General features: G+C 39.2%; 1 protein-coding gene across 19 annotated transcripts in view; it reads right to left on the bottom strand.

Annotated features, from left to right (window-relative positions):
• The window catches only part of MGA (MAX dimerization protein MGA), a 146570-nt gene that overhangs the window by 38159 nt on the left and 97204 nt on the right, over window positions 1-11207 (bottom strand). For 17 of the 19 annotated variants that reach the window (XM_027775801.1, XM_027775800.1, XM_027775809.1 and 14 more), the window contains 4 exons: window positions 9783-10009; window positions 8014-8196; window positions 6589-6649; window positions 1618-2135 (listed from right to left, as the gene is read on the bottom strand). In XM_027775801.1, coding sequence (XP_027631602.1) covers window positions 1618-2135; window positions 6589-6649; window positions 8014-8196; window positions 9783-10009 — 989 coding nt within the window. The remainder of the gene's footprint in view (window positions 1-1617; window positions 2136-6588; window positions 6650-8013; window positions 8197-9782; window positions 10010-11207) is intronic. The other 2 variants (XM_027775810.1, XM_027775808.1) reach the window with 1 other exon arrangement.

Raw genomic sequence — 11207 nt, forward strand, 5'->3', positions numbered from 1 at the left:
TTTGGGACTGCTCAGAAGACTACTCAGCAGTTTCTCCAAAATCTACATCATGGTTGCCTAACTGCTTATACAAGCTACATTCTATTCTGGTTTTGTTAGCTCTGGGTAAGAGAAGAAAACACAATTTCTTTGTGTTTCAGAGAATCCAGCCTCATTAGAAATCATCTCAGGGAAATCTCTTTTGAAATGTCAATAACAAACAAGGTATGAGAACACAGTTCTCGTCATCAAGAGTTTAAGATATGGTCCGGCTGCTATGGCACAGCAACAACACAGTGTCCTGCATGTCTAGAAGTCACATTGCCGACCACAGGTTGAGATCCCCAGGCTGGTCTGCATGTATGCAGGTATCAGGATCCTGAGAAGCTGGAAGGCTAGGAAAAGAGCATTGTAGCATATGAGACCCTATCAAGGGTGTGTCCCTCTCTCTGCACATATGTCTGTCTCTGTCTCTCTCGTGCACACACATTCTCATTTAAAAAAAAGCTTAAGAAATACCAACAGAAGTAGTTATATACCAACAGTTAACTGCAATAAAAAGTTTTCAACTGTGCTGGCCCAGAGCACAGCAGTTAAGCCCTAAGCATAAAAAAAGGGATCCCCACATGGCTGATCAGTTCAAAACCTGGCCCTACAGCATTGAAGAACATGCCAGACATGTGTCTGTGCATGCCCCAAATCCTGACAGGATGGAGAAATGGAGGGAAAAGGATTTAGGCATGACCACAACCCACTAGGGGGAATGTTTTCTCTCCCTCTCTCACTTTCTTTCTCTTTTTGGTAATAAACATATGCCCCCTCTGGCAATTAAAAGAAAGTTTTAAAATTAAGTAGATCAGTCAAAGTATTAAGTCCTTATCCCAGAAAAGCAACCACTCTAATAAAAGTCAAATAACCTTGGTAACGTTATCAGACACTTCCATACATTTACTCCTCTGATATAAAAGTACTTTTAATGTCACCTAGCAACAGAAGAAAACCTTACTATGATTTATTTTTCAATTCAGAACTTCTCTTTCTAATGGATTTTCTAGATGCCAGTGTAATTTTATTAATATAGTCTGCCTGAATTACTAAACAGTCAGGATAGGAATATGTGCCCTAAGACAACGATTATACTGATGAAAGTGCTATTAATCAAATAAAGAAATAACTAAGTAAATATGGTTCAACCTGTTAAAGCTTATGTATTTCCCCAAGTTTCCGAACACATACTGCCTGCCTTAAAGTCAATTTCGTCTTCCCCTTACTACTCTCTAACATTCTAAACATGATTTTGTTTTGAAAATTGTCAATAATCATCATCCTGACTATCCCTGCTTGGTTGACAAAGTATCACTAGAGCCCAAGAAATACATTTTAAAAATAGCAATTTTCAGAAAAGACTAGAAAGAAGAGTATAAACAAATGCAAGGCTCTATATTTCTTTCTAAGTATGCCAAAAATTTACTCTACATATGCCTTTAATCTAGGCCAACTACAAAAACAGATGATTTTGTACTATAGTTCCCAAGAAATGTGAAGATAATTGAAATAATGCCCACAAGGGGCTCTGAAAAATCAAGATGTTACCTAAGTATAAAAACTTACTATACCCAGATTAAAGATAATTCTCACCTGGATAAGCCCAGATGTGCTTGAACTGGGTTTACGTTTATAGGCCACAAGCTTTCCTGCAGGAGAAAGCCCTGCATAAAAAGGCAGACCTTTGCCTCCATGTAATCTCTCCCTCACTGAATCCAGGGCATCTGTCTGCATAGGAGAGATATCATCCATTTTCCCAGGGGACAATGGACCATCAGGAGTCTCTGATCCAGATTTCTCAGCCATATGATCTTGGTCTTGACATGATGGCATAGAGATTTTCACACGAGAAGAATAAACAGGAGGGTTCTTCTCACCCCGACTCTTTCGCTGAGAAGCCAACTCAATGATGAAGCTGCCCACCTTAAGTGACTGTGGCATGTTGCTATTGATGTGCTGGGATAAGATGCTCAAAATCTTGTTCCGATCCTCCTCCCAGTTGCAGTCTGAGATGATCTCTATCAGTTTTGTGGGACCACCAGGTGACTTCTGATGCACATAGGAGGTAGAAGATGATTCCCCTTCATTGCAAGAAGACTTCCAGTTCTTTTCTGATTAAAAAAAAAAAGAAAGAGAAAGAGAGGGAGAGAGAGAGGTTTATGCATCATAACATTTTGTATTAAACTTTGAAAAAAAAGGAACAGTACTCAGTGTCCCATTATTTCCATGTACTTTCAGTGATAACCTAATATGTACATTTTAACATTCACAATTTGGGAATTTTCCATGTAGAAGGAAAAATCCCAGAGAAATCAAACTAGTAATAGTCTTCACTATCCTGAATCCTCTTAATACTGTTCCAAAAAAATCTGTAATTACTGGGGCTGGCAGGTGGCGTGGTGGTTAAAAGCGCTGGTTCTCACATGGTCAACAGCAGTTCGAATCCCAGACCTGGTGGCTTGATTTCTCACTTCCCCTTTTTTCTCTCTCTCTGTCTCTCTCTGGTCAAATTAAAAAAATAACAACAACAACAAATGGAATTAAATAAATAAATAATCCTTTTAAAAAGGAAAAAGCTGTAACTATTACACAGAAAGTGACAGCTTAAAAGTATGATCTATAACTGAAGTTAAGATTATTTGGTATAGGTTAGTAGTATGCTATCCCTATAGGCAAAGACACTTGCAAGATGCTTTGACATACGTGAAGGTTAGAGTCAATCCTAAAGAAGAGCAGGGACTCAGTACTCTAATTAACAATAAAAGAAAAGGAGCTAGCAGCAAGTAGTGTAGTGGCTAAGGCACTAGACTACCACGTGGTCGACCATGGTTTGAGTCCCGATCCCAATGGCTTGAAACACACCAGGTACATGTGCATGCATGCCCAAAATCCTGAGAGAAGAATGGAGAAGAAATTGCAGCGTGACCACTCCCCTAGGGGGTGATTTCTTGCTTTCTGTCGGTCCAGCAAGGGCACATGCCCAAAAGCAAAAAAACCTCTCAAAATAAATAAATAAATAGATAAATAGATAGATAGGGGCCAGCAGGTGGCGTGGTGGTTAAGGGCGCTGGATTCCCACATGGTCAACCACTGCTTGAGTCCCAGACCTGGTGGCTTGTTTTCTCACTGTTCCTCCCCAGCTTCTCTGGTCAAATATATTTATATAAATAAGTAAAATAATTCTAATAAAGAAATAAACAAATTAGAAGAAGTGCATTCTATCATTAGTTTCCAGTGAATTACTTCCATGCCTCAAGATATGATTGCTCCACTTCTATACTGTGTGTAGATCATTCAACTCCCCAAAGTATTTCGATCCATGGTCACTGTTGACTAGATATATATTCCACTAGGCATCCTGAATTTCTACAGAGAGCTTCCCAACCAATGTGTCGCAATTACAGGTATATCAAGGATATAAGCCTCTGTAGTCCTCAGTGTGCTCATGCTCTCAGGCAGGTTTCCTCCAAACCAGCAGCCTCTTCCCTTTCTCCATATGCTTTAGAAACTTTTTTTTTTTAGAGGAATTTTTGCTACAGGGCACATGGGCTTTCCGGAGAGACAGAGACAGAATGTAAGAAATCACCCCCCACACAGGATGGCCACACCGGCAATCCCTTCTCCTCCACTCTTCTCTTGGCATTTTGGGCACACTCATATATACACACACACCCAACGTAACTTTTTTTTTTTTTTTTTTTTCCAACGTAATTTTTTTTTTTTTTTTTTTTTTGGAGAGGTTTTTTTTTGCTATAGGGCGCTTGCGCCAGAAATAGAGAGAGAGACAGAGACAGAAAGTGAGAAATCACTCCCCGGGGGGATAGCCACGCCACAGTCCCTTCTCCTCCATCCTCCTCTCGAGATCTTGGGCATGCACGCACACACGCTCAGTGTGAGTTTAAGCCACCGGGGTCTAGGACTCGCACTGCAGTAGACTACATGGGAGTCCAGCAACATAGCCATTACGCTAACTACTGGTCCCCACCCAACGTAACTTTCAAGCCACCAGGTCCAGGACTTGAACTGCAGTCAATTACGTGGGAGTCCAGCAACATAACCATTATGCCATCCGTGGTCCAGTATCTTTTTGTGGTATCGTGACATTAAAAAAAAAAAAAAAAAAAAAAGGACACTGCTATTTAAATGTCAGAAGTCTTAAAAAGCATAACCAAAAACAAATAGGTAACTACCTAATAATCACTAACTCTCATAGTATTCTGGGAGTAGCTTCTGCCAATAAATCAGTTATGTTCCTTTCTTTTCTCCCTCTGCATTTATCCAGCAGCTCCGGGAGGATCTGAGGGAAAGTTTTAGTAGCTAATGATGCTAATATGCTAGGGTTTGGAAAGAGGTTTTTGTTTTTTTTAAAAATAAAACAAAACAAAACTCATTTACCTCATCCTAAGTGTCTTTTGCAACAACAAACCATACCATTATGAATTAATTTTCTTTTATTTTTGAGAACTAGGGTGTTTAAAACACTTTTACTTGGGGCCGGCAGGTGGCATGGCATATAAGGGCGCTGGACTCCCACATGGTCGACCACGGTTCAAGTCTCAGACCTGGTGGCTTGCTTTCTCACTTTCCATCTCTCATTTTCTTTCTCTTTCTCTCTCTCTGTGTCTTCCTGGTCAAATTAAAATATAAAATGAATAAATAAAATTAAGTAATTTTAAAAAAGTAAATAAAGACTTTTACTTGAGGCCAACAGGTAGTTTGATGAGTAAGGTCCTGGACTCCCACATAGCTAACGATGGTTCAAGTCCCAGACCTGGCAGCTTACTTTCTCAGGCCCCCAGCCTAATTCTGTGGTCAAATTAAAAACAAATAAGTAAACATAATTAAATAAATAATTCTTGGGACCACCAGAAAGTGTAATAGTTGTATCGCTGGACTCCCATACAATCAACCACGATTCAAGTCCCAGACCCAGCAGCTTAAAACTCACGCTGGGCGTCTGTGCCCAAAATCCTGATAGGAGAATGGAGAATTGCAGTGTGGCCACCCCCCAGGGGGTGCATGATTTCTCACTTTCTCTTTCTGCCTCTCCAGTGAACTCATGTGCCCTATAGCCAAAAATCTCTAAACAATAATAATAATTCTTAAAAAAAAAAAAAAAAAAAGAAAAAAAAAACATTCTGGACTGATGGCTTGGGATTTTTTCTTCATATATTATCATATAGTTTTTCTCTTATAGCATTGTAACCCTGACCTATATAATATCAAATGAGGGCCTAACAGATGGCATGGTGGTTAAGGTGCTGGATCCCACATAGCGGCCTCTCTAGTTCAAGTCCCAGAACCAGTGGTCTAAAAGACACTGCGCATGTGTGCTTCCATGCCCCAAATCCCAAGAAGCCACCCCCTAGGAGGAGTGATTTCTCACTTTCCCTCTCTCCCTGGCAAGTACACATGCCCAATAGCAAATTCCAATAAATAAACAGAAAGATTTATTTTTCATTCTGACCTTGTGATTTATCAGAATCATCTTCTAGTTGATTTAAAGGCTGCTGTTCAGTATCCGCTTCCTGAAGAATGGAATAACACAGAAATACTTCAATTCAATACACATTTAGTAACTAAAGACTAAAACACAAAGATTAAATCTCTCACAGAAGGTTAAATCAGTAGAATATTAAATCGTCAACAGTTTCACATCTGCATATACAGCAGCACTACTATCATGTAACTGGGGCAAAACAAGTGGTCTTGCTTCCTAATGTTCTTAATAATGACTGTGTCATTAATAATTTACACTGTACTTTGTAGCATATCCTAGGAAAGAATAAATAAATACCTATTAACATTTAAGGAGACAATATCTTTAGTTATTCCAAAAATTCACCAATGTGAAAAAAATAAAAATCCCAATTACAGACAATTAATTTAATTAAAATCAGAACAGTAGGGGCTAGCAAGTGGCGTGGTGGTTAAGGCACTGACTCCCACATGGTCAACCACAGTTCGAGTACTGGACCTGGTGGCTCGCTTTCTCACTTCTCCTCCCTCCCTGTCTCTCTCTCTCTGATCAAATCAAAATAAACAAACTAGTTTAATTAAATTAACGATTCTTAAAAAATGAAAAAACAAAAACAGGACCAGCCCATAGGTTACTGTGAAAGGGAGCCTGATTGCACATGGCTAAATATGGCTTAGATTCTGGCCCTGGTGGCTTGAAAAACAGGCCAAACAAATGTACACGTGTGCATGCCTAAAATCCCAACAGTGGACTGTGGCATGATTATGCCCCATGGTGGAATGTCTTCTCTCTGCTCCCTCTTCGCCTCTCTCTCTTTCTGGTAAACACAAACACCCTCTGGAATTTACAAAACAGATAAAGAAAGTGTTTCTGTTTTTAAAATAATCTCCAGGATCAGAAAAAATAATACTTGTAATAAATCCAAGGTTATGTAATCACTAGGACAGGTATACAGAGAAACATACTGATATACACATCATATAAACTCTAGGAGTGATTTCTCACTTCCCTCTCTCCCTGGCAAGTACACATGCCCAATAGCAAATTCCAATAAATAAACAGAAAGATTTATTTTTCATTCTGACCTTGTGATTTATCAGAATCATCTTCTAGTTGATTTAAAGGCTGCTGTTCAGTATCCGCTTCCTGAAGAATGGAATAACACAGAAATACTTCAATTCAATACACATTTAGTAACTAAAGACTAAAACACAAAGATTAAATCTCTCACAGAAGGTTAAATCAGTAGAATATTAAATCGTCAACAGTTTCACATCTGCATATACAGCAGCACTACTATCATGTAACTGGGGCAAAACAAGTGGTCTTGCTTCCTAATGTTCTTAATAATGACTGTGTCATTAATAATTTACACTGTACTTTGTAGCATATCCTAGGAAAGAATAAATAAATACCTATTAACATTTAAGGAGACAATATCTTTAGTTATTCCAAAAATTCACCAATGTGAAAAAAATAAAAATCCCAATTACAGACAATTAATTTAATTAAAATCAGAACAGTAGGGGCTAGCAAGTGGCGTGGTGGTTAAGGCACTGACTCCCACATGGTCAACCACAGTTCGAGTACTGGACCTGGTGGCTCGCTTTCTCACTTCTCCTCCCTCCCTGTCTCTCTCTCTCTGATCAAATCAAAATAAACAAACTAGTTTAATTAAATTAACGATTCTTAAAAAATGAAAAAACAAAAACAGGACCAGCCCATAGGTTACTGTGAAAGGGAGCCTGATTGCACATGGCTAAATATGGCTTAGATTCTGGCCCTGGTGGCTTGAAAAACAGGCCAAACAAATGTACACGTGTGCATGCCTAAAATCCCAACAGTGGACTGTGGCATGATTATGCCCCATGGTGGAATGTCTTCTCTCTGCTCCCTCTTCGCCTCTCTCTCTTTCTGGTAAACACAAACACCCTCTGGAATTTACAAAACAGATAAAGAAAGTGTTTCTGTTTTTAAAATAATCTCCAGGATCAGAAAAAATAATACTTGTAATAAATCCAAGGTTATGTAATCACTAGGACAGGTATACAGAGAAACATACTGATATACACATCATATAAACTCTACAAGAAATAGGTAGGGCAGATTAATTATTTTGATAGTACTGCAAATTATAATTATTCTGAGAGTAATGTAAATACTAATGCCAACAAGATGAAAATGGAAATTAAAAAGAAATTAGGCAGGGACCAGCAGTTGGTGTAATGGCTATGTTGCTGGACTCCCATGTAGTCAACTGCGGTTCGAGTCCCAGACTGGGTGGCTTAAAACTCACACCAGGCATGTGTGCGTGTGTGCCCAAGATCCTGAGAGGAAAATGGAGGAGAAGGGATTGCAGCGTGGCCATCCCCCCCCGGGGGGTGATTTCTCACTTTCTAACTCTCTGTCTCTGTCTTTCTGGCAAGTACACACTCCCTATAGCAAAAACCTCTCCAAAAAAAAATAAACTAATTAAAATTAAAAAAGAAATTATGCAAAAAGTAATTCACCTTTGCACTACAGTTCTCAGGACTGGAGTGACATGAGTTCTGTTGCTGAAATGTTGGTGATGGAGAAGGGGACGGGGATGGTTGTCTCTGTTGTTCTTTTTTTCTTTCATATATTCGAACTCGGGCACAAGTCATCATACTTTCAAAGTATAAGTAGACTGGATCTTTGTCTTCTTCCCGAATCTGTAAGTTTCACACAATAAAACATTCCATACAATGGGGAAAAGTTTCCTGGACTCCAAAAGAAAAAGGATGTTTAATCTTTGTTTCTACTATAATAACTGGAAATATGAAATACAAACTTTAAAATCAATAGTACAAATACAATTCCTATGTGCTGTATTTTGGGACAGTCAGAAAGCACCTGGTTATTCATGAGGAAATTTCAGAGCAGTACTTCTCAAATTATCTGTAGTAATAGATGTATTTGTTAATTATCAACCCATCACAGACCAACACTTGAGTAAATATAATAAAACACCAGAAAAATGAAAGATACATAAAATGCAAGGCTAACTTTTTTAGTATTCAATTTAATAAGACATACTTTAATCAACTTGGTGTACATGTTACTAAATATTTACTCTCGTTTTCTATAAGTCTTTCACCACAGACCAGAATCAAATCATTTTAGAAGAGCACTGGTACTGGGATTACAATGAACAGCACTGTAGCAGAGGACCTTTCAACTTAACGGACTGGGAAGACTGAAAGGGATTTGATAACCAAAATTGCTTAAGCTATTCACACAATTAAAAAGTCAATTCTTGAGGCCAGCAGTTAGCATTAATGGCTATGTCGCTGGACTCCCATGTAGTTGACCGTGGTTCAAGTCCCGGACTCCGTGGCTTAAACTTGCACCAGGCGCATGTGCATGCGTGCCCAAGATCCCGAGAGGAGAATAGAGGAGAAGGGATTGTGGCGTGGCCAGCCCCACCCCCCGGGGGGGGGGGGTAAAAAAAATCTCGCTCTCTTTCTGGCAAGCGCACATCCCCAATAGCAAAAACCTCTCCAAAAAAAAAAAAAAGCTAATACTTACTTTTATCTACCAGTCTTCACACAGTCATGTAAAACTGTTACTTTAAGTCTTAAACTTCTATGCTATTAGTCTATATAGAAATTTGACTTTAAAAGCTTTTTCCTAATGTTTTCCTACCAATGATATAAACTATGTACCATAATTACTTGATATTCCATACTATATAAATAAAAAGTATCTTTTTTTTTTTTTTGGAGAGGTTTTCGCTATAGGGCGCGTGCACTTGCCAGACAGACAGACAGACAGACAGAGACATAGAGACAGAAAGCGAGAAATCAACCCCAGGGGGAATGGTCACTCTGCAATCCCTTCTCCATTCTCCTCTCGGGATCTTGGGCACACAGGCACATGCACCCGGCGTGAGTTCTAAGCCACCGGGTCTGGGACGCAAACCGCGGTCGACTACGTGGGAGTCCAGCGACATAGCCATTACGCTAACTGCTGGTTCCCAATAAAAAGTATCTTTAAAAGACTTTACAAAGCCATGTTAAAAAAAAAAATTACTTCTCCATGATCTCGAAAAGATTTAGCTATCTCTAAGAATTACTATGACTCATCCCTATTTTTATGACATTTAAAAAGGGATAGCAACTAAACTGATTAGTGCAGAACTGTTTAGACTTATTAGAGTAAAATGATTCACAGAACATTAAGCAAAAATCTGGCAGAATCCCATTATATCTTTAAAGACGACTAAAACTTCCAACAAAACATGAAACTTCAGGCTTACCACAGGATTCGGTTTTGGGGTATATGCCCGCGTAGGCTTAATTCCAGTGAGCACTTTGCCCTTCACAGTAGTAGGTAAAACTTCTGGCTGAGGCAACAACAAGGGTCTCATAGGCTCAATGACAGAAGGAGTTGGAATATAAACTGGCTCTGGATCTACTTCACCTTCTACTTTCACCCATAATGGATAATGGCGAACAGGCTGCTCAGGCTCTGTCTCACATATAGCTTAACAAAAAAGGAGGACAAATTATTAAGTGGCTCTGGCGACAAAAGTTCAACGCTGAGGCATTAATCAAACTATGTTCCCTCACAAAACTGAATAACTCATTAAAACAATCAAGTAATATACTAAAACCTTAGCTGCCCTCGTGTACCTTAATTTATTCATCTATTATCCAAATTTGCTGAACATCTACATTTGTGTTTTAGGGACAAAATATTTGTACACCCAAATAAGCTCATACTTTAATTCCATTTCTCTATGAAATTTTAAAGCCCTCTCAATTTTTAACATATAGGATATAATAGAAAGGAAAAAAATCAGGATTGAAATACTATGTAACTTGGGTCCATATTTACCTATCTTGCTCAAAACAAAATATAAGCTTTGCAAAAGAGTACATAATGCTCAGTTCTGCCATGCCCGTATTTTATTCTCAAATTTCCAACATTTTGGTGATGGCTCCTACCATAACTAGAGTATTATTACAAACAACTCCTTTTAAAAATGTGACAGATTAGGGCCAGAACACAACCCAGTAGTTAAGGGAGCCATCCCACAGAACCGATTATGGTTTGAATCCTGTCCTTGGTGGTGTAACACGAGGTGTGTGTGTACTCTTGTGCATGCCCAAAATCCCAACAGGACAGAGAGATAAAGGAGAAGAGATTAGGACATGCTCATACTCCACTTGGGGGTCCCTTCTCCACCCACCCCCTTTTCCTAGCAAGTGCAGGCATCCTCTGTCTATTAAAAAAAAGACAAGTTAAATAAGAAAGACTATGACAGAGTGATAGATTATATAAATCATCTGTATTCTTTCCATCTGTGCATGTTTGTGTGTGGCAGAGTATCTGTGTATAAGCAGGAGCAGCAGGATACAGAATGTGAAAGTCAAAGATTCAAAGGCAGGACCAGCAGTTAGCAGCATAATGGCTATGTCGCTGGACTCCCATGTAGTTGACAATGGTTCGAGTCCCGGACCCGGTGGCTTAAAGTTACGCCAGGTGCATGCATGCCCAAGATCCCGAGAGGAGAATGGAGGAGAAGGGATTGTGGAGTGGCCATCCCCCCTGGGGGGGATGATTTCTCACTTTCTCTCTGTCCTCTCTGTCTTTCTGGCGAGTGCATGCACCCTACAGTAAAAATCTCTTTAAAAAAAAAAAAAAAAAATTTAAAGCGTTTTTCGAACTCCAAAAAAAC

This window comes from Tupaia chinensis, unplaced genomic scaffold (genome assembly GCF_000334495.1).
Source record: "Tupaia chinensis unplaced genomic scaffold, TupChi_1.0 Scaffold000605_1, whole genome shotgun sequence".
Taxonomy (NCBI): domain Eukaryota; kingdom Metazoa; phylum Chordata; class Mammalia; order Scandentia; family Tupaiidae; genus Tupaia; species Tupaia belangeri.